Genomic DNA, 22,882 nt, shown 5'->3' with positions numbered 1-22,882 from the left:
ACGACACGGTGGTTGATTCACCGGACTATCGTCAATATCAAATTAACATTGTCTCCTGGCAGCAACAAATTGCTACCACTGTCCCTGGCTGCCTGCTAACACACTAGTCTTTTATGTATTCACTCATGAACGAAGTCATTGGCATGACATTTACGACTATGGAATTGATGAAGTGAACGTAGCAGCAGTTCGACAGGGTTTTACTGCGAGCATAAAAAGAAGAGTTTCTTCTGGAGTCTTCTGCTGCAGCACGGTTTGAATCACCCCGAGGTGTCTCCGTTCACCTGCTGGGAAGCTTTAGAGTTGGAGAGATACAGAAAAGAAAGAAGGGATATAGAACAGGAGAAGAGAAGAAATCCTTATCTTTACCCTTTCGAAATCATACTGCAGTCTTTCCTTCATAGCTAATGAAAATCATCACTCATCGCAGGGAAAGTACAGTGTTGTGGATAAGCAAATTGTTGTTGATGGTTTCTAAGAACAGGGACCATACATAGAGTAGCATGACCTTTTGTTCATCTGCAAAGCTCTCTCTCACACACACACCTCACTACTTCACTCCTGCAGTGACACAAACACCTTATCTCACTTAAAAGAAATGTCTTGAAATCCTGTTGGAAGTGTCAAAGCTGAGGAAAGCCCTCTTTAGTTTTGATCGTTTATCATTTACTAATTCCGGGAAATTGACTTTGTGTTGTTAGGCCTGTTGAGCCTGACACCGAGAAATGTAAATGTTTAAATCGTATATTAGCCTGGTTCTGTGTGTGTGCTGCTTGTCGTTTACGCTACATTTTTTTAAAAATGTTTTTTTGCATTGTGTCATATTGAAGGGAACCACTGCAAAAGGACCCTCATCTCAACGTAACCCTTGCTAGCATAAAGGAGAAGTTAATTACTAAAAACAAACATGAGGTATTTAAAAGGATTGCTGCGGTCTGAGCGTTAGAAGGAAATAAGTCATTTCATAGTCCATAGAACACACAGCAGCTGCAGATTAACAGAGGGAAACAAACCGATGTTCAGAGAGGGACCAGAACTGACTCTGACCCCTTTTAAAGACAGAAGACATTGACATACAGTCACAAGCCGTTTTACCCGGGTTAGGTGAATTCTGTGTTTGCAGTGGCTTGTTATGAGCTGAGAAATGTTTACTGCCCCCACAGGTCCCCCAAGAACCCCCAACAGAAGATCATCAAGCGGGTCATTGCCCTGGAGGGAGACTTCATCAAGTACGTTTACCAACACCCTCCTCCCACAACCCACCAATCATAACACACACTGCTCTGTAGTCCCTGGTCATGTGTTGGAGCGTGTTAAACCTATGACCTGTGCTAGAACCCTTACGACGTTATTGTTTGCCCTCAGGTCAGAGAGCTGTAGCAACATTGTGCTGAACTTGTCCAACCAGACAGTTTCCTTTCCCCCTGGCCAGTCATACTTGTCCAACCAGCGATGAACAGCCCTCTTGAGCTAGCGCCGAAACTCAAACCACTTTCGGTTAAGCTAATGCGAAGAAACAAATGAAAAACACATGCAGTTGTATATCTTACGAGCTCATTAATCTGCTTCATTTATGACAGTTGGTAACAGAAGTGGCTAAATACTGTATTTGGCCAACAAGGTCAGTCAGCCCAGATTGTCCTCCTTCAAGGTGACACTGTCACGCTCGGAGCCCCTCTGGTGGCTGTGAAGAATTGATTACCATTGTGACGGTTTTATAAGAAAGGGGGCGAGAGAGGGAATTGGCCTCCGATGGCTATTATCTCAGTTCTCTATCAAAGGGCGGCTCGTCCACAAGAGCGCCTTTTGAAGCGTCCAATTTTACAAGGCTGGGCTAATGACTCCAGCCAATGTCACCGATGGAAATATGTCAGCACCATAGCAGCTTTGATGACTCTTCTGAAAGTTACTTTTATTTGCACCTTGATGTGGTGTTCCAGTTCACACTGTCTTGATACGTATCATTAGAAATTGCCGGCACTCAAACCCGATCACTCAGCATTAAGTCAGCTTATCATGGCAGCGTTATTCCAGAACTTTCAACTGAAGTCGGATACAGGCAGAATCACTAAAGCGAGTTTTTGAAACATTGCCAAATTTTTCAGTTAATATGTGAAATGCATTCTGAAGAAGTCTCTTATTTTACCCTATTGCTGTGAAAGCAAGTCAATGAAGTCAATTTCCAAATACAAGTTAGAGACCAAATCTAAGTATTTATTCCAGGTCTGTAAGGTGCAGGTGTCTGATCCAGTCAAGCTGAGCGTCTCAGAGGACTGGGCCAAGAACACAGGAATGAAGGGCAGTTAAATAGCTTTAGCAAACAGCATAATGACAGTTTCCTTGATACAAGCAACAGCAGTAGCTCGATGTGTGCGCTCTTTGTCGCTGGGATCTCCCTGCTCTGATTGGACAGTGGGAGCATCGGGCAGAGGCGGGTGTCACATTGCATAACATATTGTCGCCATGTAATTCATCCTGGCAACTATTTGTGATGGGCGCCACTGAACAAATTACAGGTCACCAGCCGGGGAGGGGATGAATAATTAACATGGCTTTGATGGCTTTACTGGCAGAGACACTGAAACAAGGCTGGCAGGCTGGTTGGCTACATGAATGGCTGGCTATATAGCTGGCTGATTATATGGCTGGCTGGCTGGCTATATGGCTGGCTGATTATATGGCTGGCTGGCTGGCTATATGGCTGGCTGATTATATGGCTGGCTGGCTGGCTATATGGCTGGTTGGCTATATGGCTGGCTGGCTATAAGGCTGGCTGGCTATATGGCTGGTTGGCTATATTGCTGGCTGGCTGGCTATATGGCTGGCTGGCTATATGGCTGGCTGGCTATATGGCTGGCTGGCTGGCTGGCTAAATGGCTGGCTAGCTGGCTATATGGCTGGTTGGCTATATGGCTGGCTGGCTATATGGCTGGCTGGCTGGCTATATGGCTGGCTATATGGCTGGCTATATGGCTGGCTATATGGCTGGCTATATGGCTGGTTGGCTATATGGCTGGTTGGCTATATGGCTGGCTGGCTATAAGGCTGGCTGGCTATATGGCTGGTTGGCTATATTGCTGGCTGGCTGGCTATATGGCTGGCTGGCTATATGGCTGGTTGGCTATATGGCTGGCTGGCTGGCTGGCTATATGGCTGGCTAGCTGGCTATATGGCTGGTTGGCTATATGGCTGGCTGGCTGGCTATATGGCTGGCTATATGCCTGGCTGGCTGGCTACAAGGATGGCTGGCTATATGGCTGGCTGTTTTCCTGTGGGATAGCCTGGCATAAATCACATCTAGGGTTTTAATCTAGCAACACATGCAGATTGCCTGCCCACTAACCCGCCCCCCTCTGAGTCAGGGGCTCCCAGTGTGCTGTGCCAGGCTTCCTCTCAGTCCAGCCTCTCTCAAGACACTACAACTCCAGGAACATGTTTCACAGAGCCCAACACTACAGCAGATCACCACAGAAAAAAGATTGAAATATCTTGATAATATCTCCACAGTGTGTGCTAATGCTGGTTAGAAACTGCTAATTCATGTCAAAGTGTGCTTTTATCTTTTTCTGTCAAACAAAGTTAAAGGTTGACTCACTGTGTGTAGTTTTATTTATTGGAATAGGAAGGGTAGCAGATTCTAATAAGAACACAGTATCCTATAAAATGTAATGTTTACATTTATAAGTTGCGTTTCCCCCATTTTTACACAGTCTTTAATTTTCAAAGGTTCAAAATCATATTTTGTGGCCTCTGCTGCCCTTCGAAAACACTAAACTTCAACTGGTTTTGCAGAAGTCAATAAATTCAGCTTCCCAAGCCAAATCAATATTTATGTGCCCAAGGTCTATCCTGGCCCCTTTGGTCTCCCAGAGACCTGCAAGAGCATGGTGAAATTGAATCAGAGACCAAATTCTCATTTAAAGAGTCATTGCGCTCATAATTCACCATGTTCGTCTGATAAATTGTAAATCATCTCTCAGCCTGGGTCTAGGCGTCCAGCTGAACGATAACATGCTGTTCTCCTCAGCACGTTGGTGCTGGGGGACTCTATAGGCTAAAGGATGCAAGTCATCAGTTCCAAAAACTTGGAAGTGAAAGATGTTTTTTTAACAATATTTTAAATTAAACAGCAGAATTTTACTATCTGCAGTGTTATTTTAGTTTTTTTGATGTACTATGACTGTGAAAATGAAGGGAAATTATTTAGAAAACCCATGAAGCTTAATGATTTATTTTTTCAAATTCTATATACAGTCACTAACCATGTCTCTTTCTCTCTCTTTTCACCTCTCTCTCTCTCTCTCTCTCTCTCTCTCTCTCTCTCTCTCGCTCTCTCTCGCTCTCTTGCTCTCTCTCGCTCTGTCTCATGCTCTCTCCAGGACTCTTGGCTATAAGAATCGCTATGTGAGGGTTCCTGATGGGCACTTTTGGATAGAGGGAGACCATCATGGCCACAGTCTGGACAGCAACAGCTTTGGACCGGTACGACATCACACAAGGTTCCCCACTAACCACCAAACCCACTCGCCCTCCCCCAGGACGGAAATGGTCCAACCTTTTGAAAAGTGCAGCTCATTGCATGTTGCCTGTCCAGCTTGGCTATTAGAGCGGCAAACAGTGTGCCCAATCCCTGGAGGGAGTGCCTTGATAAGTGCCTGTGTGAAATAATTGAAAGACATTCATTGGCAAACAAAACCTGGACTCTGAATAATCAGTGTGCTTATTAAGACCCAGCCCCCTCAGAGGAAACGCTCGCTATTTTCAACCACACGATGACACACACAGACCCATTAGAGTCTGACAGGCATCGCTGGGCCTTGCAGCTTTTGCCAGTGCTAGCATGTGTGTGTGGGGGGGGGGGTGCGCGTGTTTGTGTGGGCACACACTGAGCCCTCCTAAATTTGTTTCCTGTGTTTTCATACTTACCTGCCCCCGTCCCTGTGTCCATGCTTGACAGGGAATAACACATGTGTCCCAGATCAGGCTGTGGATGAGGGAGTGAGAACTCAGACTGTCCTGTCTCTGTCCTCAGCCTTCTTGACAAAGTAATTTACAACTGTTTCACTGGGGGAGGAAGGAGGCACAAGCAGGGGGCAGAGAATGATCTGTGTCAAATCCCCTGAAAGCAAAACACTGTGTGACATCTAACAGTTTTATTTGAGCCTCACTGGTAGGTGAAAGGATTTATTTTGGAAGCGATTGAAGTCTGTTACGCGGTGTTGTAGGGGCTTAACACTTCTAAATGTGAATACAAAGAATCACTTCGTAGTTTCTCAACAATTCCTGTGTTTGGTTCCTTAAAACTGAATGTGTATGGAGTGTTTTCAGGCAAGATGACCAGAATACTAAAGGAAAAAGAACGCTGCCCTTAAGAAAAGTGTTTCTTTTCCCAGTTCTGTTAGTCTGACGTGTAGACAGACTAGCCAGTGGTAAACAGAAACTCCCAATTTGATCTTTTGGTGGTTTTCCACATAGCAGGAATTGTAAGCGTGCAGGGAACCATGCATGCAATTTAAATACTCTGAATAAGGCTGGAGCTAGTTATCTTGATATGTGCTTGCTGTACTGTTCATGTCATGTGTGCGTCGTTTCCCTTTTAAAAACAGAACAAGAAATGCATTTAGCAGTCCAGCATCGCTCTTTTCAGAGATCAGTCACGAGGACAGCAGCTGGAGATGATTGCTATCCTCATTTGTACTCTTGGATTCTCTCGCTGCACTATTCATGTTTTTTTTCCTCCGACTGAATAAGAATAAAATAAAATATTAAAGAGAAAGAGACGCTTTTTGTGGCTGCCCACTCTCCTCATGGTTTTGATGTGAGTATAGGCACCTTCGGAGTGCCTTTCTAGATTTACATTTGAGTAGAAACCAAAGGAAGTCTTGGGAATGTGAACTATTTGAAGTAAAGACCGTCCTTGGACAGCCTGGTGGTTTAAGAAATGTGTTTTAGGAGGAGATGCAACAAAGTGGAAGTAGTGGTCCAATTCTTTGGTGTTTTGACCTCATTCTGAAAGGGTCCACCGAACAGGAAACTTTGACTTCACAAATCCAAGTCTGTTTCCCTCAAGAAAGTAAATAACCATGCCTCTTAGTGAAGCACTTACTTGCTCTCTCTCTCTTCCCTGTCTATTCTATGCTCCTGTTTTCTGTGTGGCTTGTTCTCGCTCTTACAGGTGCACATACACACATTAACACAAACTGGCAGTTCCTGTTGCTCCTGAGAGAGAGAGAGAGAGAGAGAGAGAGAGGGAGAGGGGGGGAGGGAGGGAGGGAGGGAGGGAGGGAGGGAGGGAGGGAGGGAGGGAGGGAGGGAGGGAGGGAGGGAGGGAGGGAGGGAGGGAGGGAGGGAGGGAGGGAGGGAGGGAGGGAGGGAGGGGGACCACATTGTTTGAGATGAATAAAGGAATCGTTATTTACCCTTTCTCTTTCTATCTCCTTATATTCTCCCACTCTCTCTTGACCCCCCATCCTACTTTAATGTAGGTGTATACAACTGTCCAGCTCTTAGTGCTCTCCTGGGAGCCCAGCTGGGGTATGACATGCTGGGGGAGATGCCGTTTCTGAGCAAGCTGTCAGGTTGGATAGCATCGAACAGACACCACAGTCATACCTTCCCCCAAATGTGATTATGTACTTATTGTAGCTTAAAATCTGCTGAATGACGGCACCCAGGTTGCTGGGTCCATGGGTGAGGAAACACAATCAAGCACATATAAATGTTGCTTTCATTGTACTGAAACAGTTCACTGATTGAGTATGTTATTTCAGTCCTGTATGGGGGTAGTTGTTCTGTTTAAAATGTACAAACGATAACAGTACAAATGTAGCATATTAAAATCTGGCTACAATTAGTCAAACATTTCCTACTGAACCACAGCAAAGAGAGATTCATCTGACTGTCAGTTGTCTCTCCCTTCCTCCTCCCTCCCTGCTCCCTTCCTCCCTGCTCCCTCCCTGCTCCCTCCCTCTCTCCCTGCTCCCTCCTTCCTCCCTCCCTGCTCCTTTCCTACTCCCTCCCTTCCTCCCTGCTCCCTCCCTCTCTCCCTGCTCCCTCCCTCTCTCCCTGCTCCCTCCTTCCTCCCTCCCTGCTCCTTTCCTGCTCCCTCCCTTCCTCCCTGCTCCCTCCCTTCCTCCCTGCTCCCTCCCTCTCTCCCTGCTCCCTCCCTCTCTCCCTGCTCCCTCCCTCTCTCCCTGCTCCCTCCCTCTCTCCCTGCTCCCTCCTTCTCTCCCTGCTCCCTCCTTCCTCCCTCCCTGCTCCTTTCCTGCTCCCTCCCTTCCTCCCTGCTCCCTCCCTCTCTCCCTGCTCCCTCCTCCCTCCCTGCTCCCTCCCTCCCTCCCGCCCTCCCTCCCTGACTCACACAGCTGTTCCTGTGGCAGAAGGATTGGTATTCAGGAGTCATCTGTCAGTACCCCTGATGTCTACAAGACCTTGGCAGCCATTTCTCTTGTGTAAGGCGGCGGTTAGTTCAGCCTTCCAGGCCCTCTCCCCTCGCTTTAGCAGCCTTGAAATGGCATTTGAAGATTTGATTGTGTGTTTACAAACAGCCGGGCTTTGCCACACTGGCCGAACACCGTTTTTGTATTTATTTATTTAATGACCGGTTGGTGGAAATATGTTCCAGTCATTTTGTTGGTGGGTTGAATTATTTTTTTTGCCCTGTATACCTTACAACCATGGGTTTTAATACAACCCCCCCTCCCCCCCCCCACACACACACCTTTGGCACACCCTGAAGCACACATTCAATCTATCTCTCTACACACCGGCTCACATCCATGATTTAGTAACGCATCCAGCACCCCACTCACAGTGGGCTTGATTGAGCCCATGTTTCCGTGCCCTGAGCTGACACCCGCAGACAAGTCTGCCAGCCTGGGGGGCCAGCCTGGGGGGGCAGTCTGGGGGGCTAGCCTGGGGGGCTAGCCTGGGGGGGCAGTCTGGGGGGCCAGCCTGGGGGGCCAGCCTGGGGGGCCAGCCTGGGGGGCTAGCCTGGGGGGCCAGCCTGGGGGGCCAGTCTGGGGGGGCCAGCCTGGGGGGCCAGCCTGGGGGGCCAGCCTGGGGGGGCAGTCTGGGGGGCTAGCCTGGGGGGCCAGTCTGGGGGGCCAGCCTGGGGGGCCAGCCTGGGGGGCCAGCCTGGGGGGGCAGTCTGGGGGGCCAGCCTGGGGGGCTAGCCTGGGGGGGCAGTCTGGGGGGCCAGCCTGGGGGGCCAGCCTGGGGGGCTAGCCTGGGGGGCCAGCCTGGGGGGCCAGTCTGGGGGGCCAGCCTGGGGGGGCAGTCTGGGGGGCTAGCCTGGGGGGCCAGCCTGGGGGGCCCTGAACCCCCCAGAACATTCTTCAACAGACCATTTTATAGATACGACAGTTCTCAAAAGTCATTGGTCCATCCTACAGACATGAAGCTATACCAAATCCAACTGTAAACTTCTCCTAAAACACTTTCATTGTACATAGGCCCAAAATGTATTTCACAGGGGGCAGTCTGGGGGGTAGCCTGAGGGGGCAGTCTGGGGGGGGCAGTCTGGGGGGGGCAGTCTGGGGGGCCAGTGGGGGTGTGTGGGGGAGAGGTGTGAGGGGTGAGTAGGTGTTGTGAAGAGGGTTGAAGGTTGAACAACCAAAACAAGATTGGTAATCACATCCACTTACCCCTGGAAAGCCCAAACACCCCCATACCAAGTTTCACTCTTGTAATAACCGCTAAACCGTCAACAAAGCAGGTCCTATGTAGCAACAGCATTGTTACTATAGGGGTTTGCTATGGGTCTATGTGGTAGTGATCGTAAAGTTTTACCAGCCTATAGGAAGATGTATAGTGTTACCCAGCCTATAGGAAGATGTAAAGTGTTACCCAGCCTATAGGAAGACGTAAAGTGTTACCTAGCCTATAGGAAGATGTAAAGTGTTACCCAGCCTATAGGAAGATGTCAAGTGTTACCTAGCCTATAGGAAGATGTAAGTGTTACCCAGCCTATTGGAAGACGTAAAGTGTTACCTAGCCTATAGGAAGATGTAAAGTGTTACCTAGTCTATAGGAAGATGTAAAGTGTTACCTAGCCTATAGGAAGATGTAAAGTGTTACCTAGCCTATATGAAGACGTAAAGTGTTACCCAGCCTATTGAAAGATTTTGTTCCTGCCCCTTAAAAACCTTTCCTGTGTTTCCTCTTGTCAGTCAGCTCCAATGTCCTCAAGGAACAAATATCAATCCATGAATACTGTATTCTTGACTTGATTTCTGACAATCAACTGGTTTTATTTTGGTGTGCAGACATGTTTTTCTGTGCTAGCTCTTAAACGAGACAGAGTTGTCCCCCAGGAGACTGGAGGAGTTCAAGATCAAAACAGTGTTTTGTTTTCAACAAGGCCCCAGGCAGGTGGCAAACTGTGGAGGGGAAAAAGTTACTTTCAAGAACAGCAGATTAATTATGCAGCTCTACTTGTTTGTAAGTGCATGCCTTGTGAAAGATGGAAAGATAGAGGAATTATAAATACCATTTGACATTTATCTGTATGTTTTTATGAAGAGTATGCAAACGGCTTTAAAACACTATGAATTGTGTAGAAGAACCAAAAACATTCAGCATTTGGCCTGACGTCATTTGACCCTTTCAATAAGTCTTTTTGTAAATATTTTTGTTGATTTACCAGCACACATATAATAAAATGCCTTCAGCATAATGTAGTCTATTACATCCCTTACTTAATAAGCAAATAGTTTTTAAAATGCGATTTAACATCGTGTCAAGCCTCGCATTGAATCTTAAGTAGTTGTTTGTCCCGCCTCCTGTCCACAGGTCTCTCTGGGACTGATTCACGGCAAGGCCTCCCACATCATCTGGCCGCCCAATCGGTGGCAGAGGATTGAGCCATCTTTGCCCCCTGAACGAGGGCCGTTACTGAACTGGAACACGACGCCCGAGGAAGATGAGGACTGAGGAGGTGCTGCCTCCTCCAAGCCTGCACAGTGACTATATACTGAGTCACGTCCTCCTGAAACGGAAGATCTGACTCCTGACAGACAGATCATGTCAATGGGACCTCATTGTTTCAGTGGCTCAATAGCCTTTACACAGTATGTCATGTTGAACACCAAGATAATAAGTATATTGTCAAATTGTTGTCGGAATTTCAAAGCAACGAATTGTTTGACCTGCTCTGAAAACCTTAGAACATGGAAGAAGCCTTTAGTGGGAAACTGGCCTCGATTCAGACCGGAAATATAAATACCCGTCCTAAATGTTCTTAGATGGACTTTCTAAGGTGAAATTGAAGATGAACAAGTCAAGTTCATGGAAATGGGTGTTCACAAATCAGTGTGTGTGTAATGGAATTAAAATGTTTGAATTCTTTGTTTCAGTGTGCCTATGATTCACACCATCACACCTGATCCTTGCATTGTAGGTTGTGTCCTTCATAGATATACAAATGGTAACAAGCGCGTTTTATACCTTAGCGGCACTCGAAGTGCTTCACAGTGTTTGCCTCTCATTCACCCATTCATACTCTCACTCACTCACACCGCCGGCGGCGGAGCTGCCGTGCAAGGTGCCGGCCTGCCCATCAGGAGCAACTTGGGCTTCAGAGTCTGGCTCAAGGATGTTTCGGCACATGGCCTTGGAGGAGTCGGCGATCGAACCGCCAACCTTGTGATTAACAGACGACCCTCTGTACCCCCTGAGCCACAGCCGTCCACAAATATAAATCAAAATTGCATAAGAAAATTGCCTATACGTCGAAAAATAGGGTTATAAAATTTGGTTTTTATGTATTTATATAAAATGGGTTGATGAGTTTCTGGTAGATTTTATAGACCCCCAGTGAATCGCTGTCTGGGAGATGTGAGTCTAGACCCTCAGTGAATCGCTGTCTGGGAGATGTGAGTCTAGACCCTCAGTGAATTGCTGTCTGGGAGATGTGAGTCTAGACCCCCAGTGAATCGCTGTCCGGGAGATGTGAGTCTAAATCCCCAGTGAATCGCTGTCTGAGAGATGTGAGTCCAAATCCCCAGTGAATCACTGTCCGGGAGATGTGAGTCTAAATCCCCAGTGAATCTCTGTCTGTTCAGGTGTAAGGAGACTCCCTCCCGCTGAGCCAACATGTTCATCAGAAATCATTCATTAAAAGATCGTTTCGTTTTTTTAACTCCCTAATTTGTGTATTAATATTCAAGTTCTGTCAAATGATTGCCAACTTCGTTTCGTGCTGAAAGCCAATAACCTAGAACTAATAACCGTTAAGACTTTTCACAAGCCAGTATAGATCACTCAAATCAAAGCTTATGAAAGGGTGGTAGAAGACTAACACATCGATTGATGACACTCGTTTTGGATGGAAAATTGCTTAGAAATTATAATTGATGCAGCTTTGATGTATTTGTCGCCAAGAGTGTTCCAATGGTTTGTTACGCTTTAAAATTGTAAAAGGTTTCAAGCTAATCTGAAATCTGCAGGTCATTGCCCGTAGGCCTAGGCCATCCAGAGCTGCGGAAGTAGGTGAGGGTCAGGGAGTTAATACATATTCTGTTACCTTGCCCAAAAAACAGCAAATCATGTATCTGTTCCTCTTGGTGAGATGTGCAGTTCCTTCGCGTGTTTGCAGATTCAGCAGTGACAAAAAAGAATGTTTAGAAAAGCGTCTTTACAAACGCGCGCGCGCAGCGCAAGCCTGCCCCGCTGTCACCGAGAAGACATCCCAGAGTTCCATTTGTTTTTATGCAGAATTTATGGGCTGCTCCCTCCATGTTGTCCCCGCTTGCGAAATATATTAAATCATCCAGGAAAGAAATTTTTATGCATTCAATGATTCATGAGAATTCTATCAGAACGGTAAATCCCAAAAGATAATAGGAACATAAGTCAACCATGTGTCAGTTTGACATTTCTTTCCCTCAAGGACAGTTGTTCTCTGCTTATGATGGTGTTATTGCTCATGTCCCTGCGCTGTTCCATGGGCCCTTAAGGGTGACATTGTAGTGCGTTATTCCGCACAGCTACCGTACAGCCAAGCCTCAAACTCTCAAGTTGTACACCATGACAACAACACTAGATCATTGCCTACACTGGGCAGGGGAGAGTAAACTATCACTGAGTGAGAAATTTTACTCCACCATTTCAATGTCATGTATTCATACATATTGCAATAGTTTGCCCCGGTATTGCCCTCTCCCGGCTTTTCCCGACTCTGTAATGAAATCTTGAGGCCGTCTGAAACGCTCCATGCCTCATTTGACCATTTGATTGCTCCTCTCTTGCTACGCTCTTGACCATTTTGAAATGCAATTATGCTAATCGTAGCACGGTCCAGGGTCACTTCCACACTTTGGGCTTTTACCTTGTCAGAGTCGAGCCACCCCCAAGGCGCGCGGATGATCAGAAAGCGTATCATGAAGCCCTTTAATAGATATTAAACAGTGAGTGGCTGCTGTGCGCAGAGAAGAGGAAGACCTCTAAGGTCAAACGCCATATTAGGGCGTTGCGCACTTTCACTCGGCATCAACTTTCACGAAGGTGAGGTAGCTCAGCTCACAGCAACAGCCAGCGTCCTAATCCAATCCAGTACGACCCTAACAACGCGTGTCTGATGAGTAACCGCTTCGAGTGAGTCATCATGACACAAATGTTATTGTGCTCTAACTGGTACAAACTAGCATATGCGTTTAGATTGCTGGATTAAGTCTCCCTCTGCGTTCACGCTGATATAATAACATTCTCAAACGCTAACGTGTCTATTCCGAGATAATTGTATATGGTTAGTTGAATGCTTACAACCTATTTAACTTTCTATTTCTGACCATGCAGCCGGCCAGGAGGCAACAGCCGAGCGTCGAGAGGGGGGTGAATAAGTGACGATTTGAGACGAATATAAAAGCCAATATTACACACAGTTGTGTTTTAGTTAACTACTTTATCAGTAGCCAATTCTAAATCAATGTTAGTTTTGGTGCTATAGCCACAAAGTAGGCCTACATCCATATAGTGTGTAGCAGACGTATTTTGCTTTCAAATGTGGGTGGAAGGACACCTTTAAAAAAATATATAACTGAGGATGCAGCCATTAAATATAATTGTTGAAATAAAAAGTGTGTGTGGGGTGGGGTGTTTTAAAAAGGTGTCTGGGACTTTAAACTCATGTATAATGAAACCTGTGCCCCTGTCATGTAAAACAGCCCAAAGGCTACTTCAGTTCTTAGGTGTGGCCTCCCTCACATTCAAACAGATTTCCCTCTGGCAGGAAAGTGCTGGGCCAATCACAGTCGTTTATCTGTGGGGCGGGTATGAAACAATGACTAGAGGAGCACTGTTGGCTTGTTTTTGTAAAAATATGTTTCGTTGCTCTGATTGGTTCCAGAACAACACGCATTTGTGAATTGGTCTGGGGTAGCCAAGCTACAAGTGTAGTCTGAATTCCAGATCGCCTTAAAACTAAGAAAAGAAGACTCAAGCGGTTTTCTCAACGTTTGGACCCAAAGTTCTCAAGACGAAAATATGAGACTTTGGCTTTACTCGTCCCAAGTCTTTGTCGACCAAACACAAAAGCTTAGCAGAAAAGAACAAAATGAAGTGTATCTACGCCAGTGGTATGTGTCTCTTTGATGCTTTTTATCAGACTCTTTCATCAGAAGAGGAGCATGTCCAACACTTCCATCCTCTGGATGGGTGAATTGTTCTCAGACAAAGGCAATAATAGAGGGACTAGTCAGATAACCACTGATGAAGCCCTCACATATTTAAAGTTGCATAAGAAAGTTTTTGCAGCCTTGAATATAAATTAAAGTTCACTATCTGCAGACTTGCCGTCAGAAAAGATAACATAAATCAAAGTAACAAGTATGTTTTTATTGTATTTTAAATCTGTAATAATGACCGTACAATGCCAGTTTTATCATCCATGTTGAATTAAGCCTAAGACATCCAAATCACCCCAATGCTACGACCTTGAATAAAGGCCTCTTAATTTGAAAAGAAAGTCATTTTGACACGTAAAAGTACGTCCAATAAAGTCCTATTTGTACAAGAAAAGGGCAAAGGCCTTAGAGGAAAAGAAAAATCAATATGGAGAGTTACTCAGACAATACACAAGATGGTTGACAGATATTTTAGTGGAGAAATATATTATTTCCAAAAATTGCTTCTGGGTTTACTTCACCTCGCTCTTTAAAACACCCTCAATATTTCTGCTGAAGGGTCGTAGTGCTGTTCTTGACAGAACAACATAGGACTGTGTGGCTTCTGGATTGAACTGGAGGAGGGACTAACCAAGGACAAGCTGTTCTCAGTTAACCTATTTAACTCTGTTGAGGTGAGGAGGCTTTGAATCCCAAAACGGATATCATCTGACGTCATGTTAATATCCTGTCTGTCAAATCAAATCACATTTTATTCTTATAGCCCTTTTTTTACACAATGTCACAGAGGGCTTTACAGATCCCCTCAAAAATGCCCATCTGCTAACCCAAACCTAACTAAAATTCTCAAAGCAGACAAAGGAAAAATTCTGAGAAAATATTTTGAAATCTTTGAAGGAGTAATCCCTACCTTGTCTCTGATAAATAATTGCAGAGACTGACAACATGTATGTCTGTTGAATAACTTCATAATTACAGACAGCTTGACTTAATAAAGATTTAAGACGTCATGTTGTGCTACGTTGGCACCTAATGGTCATACAAAGGAGCCTTATTGAACACCTTGAATAGTTAGAGCACATTTCCTGTCACTTTGTTGTCTTAACAGCTTGTTCCGAATGGTGAATTGAAAAATAAGACAGTTCTTGGTCTGATTTGGAGCACACATTCTGTTTAGCTCTTATTTGTCTGTCAGTACATCTGCACCTGTCTGTCTGTTACTCCCCCTCACTCTCTCTCACTCTCTCTCCCCCTCACTCCCTGTCTCTCTCTCTCTCTCTCTCTCCCTCTCTCTCTCTCTCTATCTCTCTCTCTCTCTCTCTATCTCTCTCTCCCCTTCAGCCCCTGCGAAGGTCACAACACTACGGAAGAATAACTCCATTAGTCCTTAATGTGCGTCCAGCACAGGTCAATACAGATTTCCGCACCGGCCTTTGATAAGTTCAATGGCTGTCAAACACAGATCAACAGAGACATGCTCTGTGGACGCTGTGCACCTGAGAGTGGTCTGGTCCTGGTGGAGGACTCTCTCTCAGACAGGATAATAGAGGAACGTTCTGGAGGGGTGAGCGTGTTGTCCACAGCTGAAGAACCATGACTGCTTTACAATTATGCTGCCATGGCGATCCCGTAATAGTTTTAAAGTACAGGGATTGGCAGTATCATTATTGTGATCTGCTTGTGCAATTAAGACCTAAGGCCTCACAGTAATCAACTCCTATGTTTGTATGCTTAAAAATGGATGCTAGGGGCTCACTGGCTACGCGTGTACCACTAAAGCTGCAGGGCCCTGGGGTTGATTCCGGCTCAGGGAACCTGCTTGCACGGCCCTCTTCCTGCTCTCCTGTCTGTCCTGTTGAAAAATAAGAACAGGAAAGGGATGCGGTCTAGAAACTCTTGCGACAACAGAAGTAAAAACCAGGGAAAATGTTTTAATTTTCACCTGAAAAGGTTTCTACATGAAGTCTTCCATTGATGATAGACTTTACCAGACAGTGCATTTTTGTTGTCAATAACCAAACTCATCTTTGTGTGTCAATAATTAAACTCATCTTTGTGTGTCAATAACTAAACTCATCTTTGTAAGTCAATTTAAAAAGAGATGACATTGATCAAGTGGTAGAAAAAAACATTTCAAGATATGCCAATTTAATCAGAATACATAGTGTAATAACAGTGGAACAACAATGTAATAACTGTGTAGTAACAGTGGAACAAGGGTTAAAAACATTATGATAACAGTGTAATGATAGTGTAATAAAAAGTCAAGTTTATTTGTATAGCACATTTCAACAACAACGCAATTCAAAGTGCTTCACATAAAACCATTGAAAGCATCAAAACATAATGCAAAAGAAAACAAGATTTAAAACAGTTAAGAACATTCAATAAAACAGTAAAAACAGTAAAAAGCAAGAAATATAATAAAAGTTGCAGTGCAGTTTAAGAAATAAAATCCAGTTCTGATTCTTGGAACACAATGTAGACCAGTCCCAGATGACTTGAGGGGTTGGGATGGTTCATAAGGAAGCAGCAGTTCACAAATGTATTTAGGCCCTAAACTATTCAGTGCTTTATAAACCAGCAGCAGGATTTTAAAGTAAATTCTTTGTTGGACAGGAAGCCAAAGCAAATACCTCAGAACTGGAGTGATGTGATCCACTTTCTTGGTCTTAGTGAGGACTCGAGCTGCAGCATTCTGAATCAGCTCCAGCTTTCTGATTGACTTTTTACAGAGACTTGTGAACAGACCGTTACAGAAGTCAAGTCTACTAAAGATAAATGCATGGACAAGTTTCTCCAGATCCTGTTGAGACATAAGTTCTCTAACCCTTGATACATTCTTCAGGTGATAGTACGCTGATTTTGTAATTGTCTTCATATGGCTGTTCAGGTTGAGGTCTGAATTCATAACTAAAACTAGATTTCTGGCTTGATTTGTGGTTTTTAACATCAGCGATTGAAGCTGAGCGTTGACTTTCAATCGTTCGTCCTTGGGACCAAAACAAGTACTTCTTTTTTATTTAATTGAAGAACATTCAGGCACATCCAGTTGTTGAATTATTCAATGCATTTAACTAGCCCTTGTATGGGATTATAGTCCCCAGGTGATAAAGTTATGTAGTTTTGTGTGTCGTCTGCATAATTATGATAACACACTTTGTTGTTTTTCCTAATCTGAGCCAGTAGCATGTAGATGTTGAACAGAAGAGGCCCCAGTATTGAACCTTGGGGAACACCACACAACATCCTGTCAGCTCTGATCTGGAATTAGCTACAGACAAGTATTGTCAGTCCTTCAAGTTAGATTCAAACCAGTTAAGTTCTGTGCCAGTGTCCTACCCAGACTTTTAGTATGTCTAGTAGTATGTCATGATTGACCATGTCGAATGCAGCACTAAGATCCAGTAGTACTAAAACTGAAGTTCTGCCACTGTCTGTGTTTAAGTGGATGTTGTTGAAGACTTTAACAAGAGCAGTTTTAGTACTGTGGTGCTGACAAGAACCAGACTGGAAGACATCAAAAAAAAAAATCCTCCAAGAAGTTGTTCAGCTGTTGATAAACCACTTTTAATTTTACAAAAAAATCGGAGGTTTGATATTGGCCTATACCTTTTCATTATTTTGGGGTCTAAACTAGCCTTTTTTAGGAGTGGTTTAATACCTGCAGTTTTTAGGGCTTGTGAGAAGACAAAATGAAAAAGTGAAATTGTGTCATGATATTTGAATGGATGTTATTTAAAGATGGGGACAGCACATGTCCTGTGGTTGGTGTGGAGGCACCAACTGCTTGTTGAATTTTCTGAATTTTGTCACGAAAAAAGGTGGCAAATTGACTGCATCTCCAGGTGGATTGGAGTGTAGCAGTTACTGACACCGGAGGGTTTGTTAGTCTGTCAACGGTAGCAAATGAGACGCGTGTATTGTTTTAGTTTTTGGTTATGATGTCAGTGAAGAAGGACTGCCTTGCTTTCCAACGCTCTTTTCTTCATTCTGACCAGCGTAACATTTCTCCAAGGCGATCTTTTCTTACCCGAGACAATCTTCACTTTAGTGGGTGCGATGGCTTCAATAACAAGTTTTACTTTACAATTGAAGCCATCCACAAGCTAATTGACTGAGATGCAAGAGAGGGCTGGTGTGGAGGAGAATGTCTGAATAAATAGTTTACTGGTGTCTCAGTGATGTAATGCTTTGTCACAACCTCGGTTTGGATATGTGTGTGCAGGGAGATCACACTCTTAAAAACAACACAGAAATGATCAGAGGGTGCAACATCAGTCACAGCAACTTGGAAATGTTCAGACCTTTGGTGATGATTAGGTCTCGACTCAGATCATAGTTATCAAGGACACCGCATAGTTCTATTAGACCCTCTGTCCTCACCTTAGCAGTTCAGTAAACTCATCAAAGAAGGTTGCACACATGTTGTGCACATGTTGTGCACAAGGGGGTCAGATGGCTGAGCGGTTAGGTAGTCGGGGCTATTAATCAGAAGGTTGTTGGTTCGATTCCCGGCCGTGACAATTGACGTTGTGTCCTTGGGCAAGGCACTTCACCCTACTTGTCTCGGGGAGAATGTCCCTGTACTTACTGTAAGTCGCCCTGGATAAGAGCGTCTGCTAAATGACTGACTAAATGTAATGTTGTGCACGGTCTGTAACACTGGAGTGGAATTCATAGCCACATATTCAAAGGAAGTAAAATGACCAAAAGACATCTGCTTGCATTAAAGAGATTCATTAAATAAAATAGCAACTCCACCTCCTTTCTTATGCAATCTTGTTTCACTCATGAAACTGAAGTTGGGAGGTGTTGATTCAATAAGCTGCACTGTTGACTCTTGGTCTAACAAAGTTTAAGTAAAAAATCAAGTTTGTGCCTAACAATAAAATTGTTGATTAAAAATGCTTTTCCTGACAGACACCTGACATTTAATAAAGCTAAGTTTAATGTGTTTAAAGCTTTGTTTGCCCAATTTATTTGAACAGGCTGACGAGGAATGAATGTTAAATTTGATAAATTTGCAGATTTACTAATGTTTCTTCACAACTAATGTTTCTACTCCTAGACAGGAGTAGGCTAGCTTCATAGACGGCCCCGACTGTTCCTGGTGAGAATCAGTGGGGTCATTAGCCTTGTAGTCTGGACCCAAAAGATATCAATTAATGAGAGGGTGGTTGTGGAGGCGGGAGGGGCAACTGGCTGAGGACTTGGAGCTAGTGGCAGAGGTTGAGCTGGAGGGATTTCAGGAGTGAAAACAGGAGTGCGGCGGGGAGTGAATTTGGTTCCAGCAGTGACCAGCTCTTCCATGTGGTCAGTGAACTCCAGGTGGGGGGAGGAGGGGGGATAACAACAACATAACAGAGTCACAACATTGTAGTCACAGTGTAATAACATCATAGTGTAACACGTGTACAAACACTGTGTAACAACAGTGTAACCATTGTAGTCACAGTGTAATAACATCATAGTGTAACACGTGTACAAACACTGTGTAACAACAGTGTAACGATTGTAGTCACAGTGTAATAACATCATAGTGTAACACGTGTACAAACACTGTTTAACAGCAGTGTAACAACATGATGTTTGTATTCTCTGCCTGGTAATCATATGTAATGCATGCTTAGGCTATTAAATTATAGACATGTGGGGATCCCGTGTGCATCCTATGTTGGCCACATGGAGACCTTGAGACCAGGGGCGTACTGCGTAGCCAGAAAAATATTTTTGGGTTGGCCTAAAAAAATATGGATAGGCATATTTTCAGTTCCTTTTTATTTATTAACTTTGCAATGTTTTTACTTGCCACTCCCCAGGTAACGTCAGGTGCACAGTGAACCCGGGTGTTCTCAACCGTGGAGGTGTTCGGAAGCACCTTGACTGGTCTGAGGAGGTGTGGAAGCACCTTGACTGGTCTGAGGAGGTGTGGAAGCACCTGGTCTGTGGAGGTGTGGAAGCACCTGGTCTGTGGAGGTGTGGAAGCACCTGGTCTGTGGAGGTGTGGAAGCACCTGGTCTGTGGAGGTGTGGAAGCACCTGGTCTGTGGAGGTGTGGAAGCACCTGGTCTGTGTGGAAGCACCTGGTCTGTGGAGGTGTGGAAGCACCTGGTCTGTGGAGGTGTGGAAGCACCTGGTCTGTGGAGGTGTGGAAGCACCTGGTCTGTGGAGGTGTGGAAGCACCTGGTCTGTGGAGGTGTATGGTTGACTGGCCTTTAGTGAATGACTCCCATGTAGCAGAACATCGACTGTTGAAAGATAACCCGGGATAAGATTAACCTCGATCTATTGATTTCTTTTGAATACACCAACAACTCCGGTTCATTTACATTGTCAATGTAACTTACAACGACGACATGCAGTTCAGCCAACCGACGGAGGTTTGCAGGCCGAATGACGTAAATAGTGTTGTTTACGAATAAGGGTGGGCAGGAAAATCAGCTGTGAAAATGTTCACCATATTTTCTTCATGCTTGTGCAAGATTACTATTCATGAAATGTGATTATTCCAGGACTCGTGACAGGGGGGGCTCTACGAAGAGAAGTGGGGCACTGGCTCTTGAACCACAGTCTCCTCTGGGAGGCATCATGCGCAAAATTATGGATTCTGATACCCACCATCACCAGACAAGTAGCACCCACACACACTCACACACACTCACACACACTCACACACACACTCACACACACTCACACACACACTCACACACACTCTCACACACACACACACACACACACACACACACACACACACACACACTCACACACACACTCACACACACACTCACACACACTCTCACACACACACACACACACACTCACACACACTCACACACACTCTCACACACACACACACACACACTCACACACACACTCACACACACACTCACATACACTCACACACACTCACACACACTCTCACACACTCTCACACACTCTCACACACACTCACACACACAATGTCTTGGAGGGCACTTAGCCTCAGGCTTGACTCCTTTCTTTGCTTTTCAACCCTCTGAATAAATCCTAGGGAAGGATAATGGAGGAGGGAGGTGGGGTGATGGGGGTGGGAATGATGGGCAGAGAGAGAGAAGGATACGGAGTGTCGGATAGTCCACATAGACAAGATTAAGAGCCAGGAAAACTGAGATGTTGTCATGGCAAAGGTTTGGAATGCTTGTTCCATTGGCCCCTGAAACAAGCCTTTTCGGCCACCAAGAAATTAGCCAAGGTACCATACAGTCATACAACGGAAAAAGGTTTCAGGCAGTTACAGGAGATATACGTACATGATAGAGTTACAGGAAATATACTGTAACTACATGATAGAGTTACAGGAGATATACATACATGACAGAAGATCATTTTCAGCTGCATGTGTATCACAGACTAACAGGATCAGGGAACAGAGGGGTTGAAGCACCATGACAGAAGACCTAAACCTTGTGTTCCAGCACTAGCTCCCATCTCATCCTCATTTGTTGATCAACAAGACTCCTCTTCCTCCACAGCATCGCACAGCTCCTCCTGAACCAGCCTTGCGCTCTTGTGAAATGCTGCATTTTGGACTTGGGGATTAAACTCCAGGATTTGCCACCAAAACGTTTCCCCCCCAACAGGCACAATCTATTTAGAAAACCCGTGATTGGACATGTCTAAAAGTAAGATTGATGTCAGAAGGAAACATTCCAACCGTCACTTTGAGCTGGGCTGGGCAGTAATGTGCTGTGTTTGCCTAGCCCAAGGCACACAGGATTAAGAAACCAAAAACACTCCTAGTATCTGAGTCAGATGTTGCTTTCTGGGCTTGATGCTGTAGCTGGAGGCTACCAGAAGACCTCTCGGGGCTTCACCAACACTGGCTATGGACACAGAAAACTGTCATTGTACCTCCAAACTCAGCCAGCAGTAACGGCCCCCAAAGAAACTGTCTGCATCTACACACACACAGACAGACAGACAGACAGACAGACAGACAGACAGACAGACACACACACACACACACACACACACACAGACAGAGCCCATCATAGCAAGGTGTCCCCAACAGCAACAGACCACAATGTCCCCCAACAGGCATTAGCCGTTGTCACATGACACCAGCATTACCAGGGACCGGCATCAGCCCCGGCAGCTCCTAGCGTGGAGCAGAACCAATTAAAACTCAATTCAGTAGCTCAAAGTCCTGCCGAACGAGGGGCGGCATGGTCACCCAGATAAGGAGCTCAGCCTGCGAACGCTCGCAGTATTACCACAGTATTCCACTGCCTGCCTCCCCACTTAGACCCCAGCGCTATCGCCAACACTGGTGGCAACAACAGGCAATTTGCAGAAGGTTAGAAGCTAATTAGCTAATGCACTGCAGTGTATGTTTGTGCAATCTGGCTTCACATTCCACGTCTTGTTTGCTTCTCCCCGGGGGGGTCTTGTTGTATAGCTTCCCCTGTGAACGTGAACACAGAGTGATTTAGGTGTACATGAGGCAGACGCACGTAATTGGGTATGTGATGAATACGTTGTGATGACACCTGCAATGTCACATATCAACATGAACTTGTTTGGATTTGATTAAGCTGTTGATTGGGTACACAGAAAGTGAGGAAATCATTTTGTGTGTGTGTCCCCCCCCTGACCTGCTGCTTATCTGACTCATGAATTCATTGGAACATGCATACAGTACCATCTAATACAACCTGCAACCTTCTCTCTCTCTCTCTCTCTCTCTCTCTCTCTCTCTCTTTCTCTCTCTCTCTCTCTCCCTCTCTCTCTTCCTCTCACCTCCTTCTCTCGTGTTGGGAAGCCACAGGGGTCTTGAAGGTCACAGTCTGGATTGAACAGCAACATCCATCCTGTGTCAGGTTAACCTGGTACAGCAGACTGCGTTTCTGTGGTACAACAGACCGCGTTTCTGTGGTAAAGCAGACCGTGTTTCTGTGGTACAGCAGACCGTGTTTCTGTGGTCCAGCAGACCGTGTTTCTGTGGTCCAGTAGACCGTGTTTCTGTGTGGTCCAGCAGACCGTGTTTCTGTGGTACAGCAGACCACGTTTCTGTGGTACAGCAGACCACGTTTCTGTGGTACAGCAGACCATGTTCCTGTGGTAAAGCAGACCGTGTTTCTGTGGTACAGCAGACCACGTTTCTGTGGTACAGCAGACCGTGTTTCTGTGGTACAGCAGACCACGTTTCAGTGGTAAAGCAGACCGTGTTTCTGTGGTACAGCAGACCACGTTTCTGTGGTACAGCAGACCACGTTTCTG

At 45.3% G+C, this 22,882-nt stretch overlaps 1 protein-coding gene across 1 annotated transcript in view; it reads left to right on the top strand.

Annotated features, from left to right (window-relative positions):
- immp2l (inner mitochondrial membrane peptidase subunit 2) overlaps positions 1-10,347 on the top strand; it is a 78,856-nt gene extending 68,509 nt beyond the window's left edge. The window contains exons 4-6 of the mRNA XM_084672311.1: positions 1,164-1,229; positions 4,380-4,482; positions 9,793-10,347. Of these exons, the coding sequence (XP_084528437.1) occupies positions 1,164-1,229; positions 4,380-4,482; positions 9,793-9,933 (310 nt within the window). The 3' untranslated portion in view covers positions 9,934-10,347. The remainder of the gene's footprint in view (positions 1-1,163; positions 1,230-4,379; positions 4,483-9,792) is intronic.
- Positions 10,348-22,882: the final 12,535 nt, after the last annotated feature.

The sequence above is a fragment of the Hypomesus nipponensis genome, chromosome 14 (assembly GCF_054491055.1).
Source record: "Hypomesus nipponensis isolate SF chromosome 14, ASM5449105v1, whole genome shotgun sequence".
Lineage (NCBI taxonomy): Eukaryota > Metazoa > Chordata > Actinopteri > Osmeriformes > Osmeridae > Hypomesus > Hypomesus nipponensis.
This window is presented reverse-complemented; position numbering and strand designations above follow the sequence as displayed.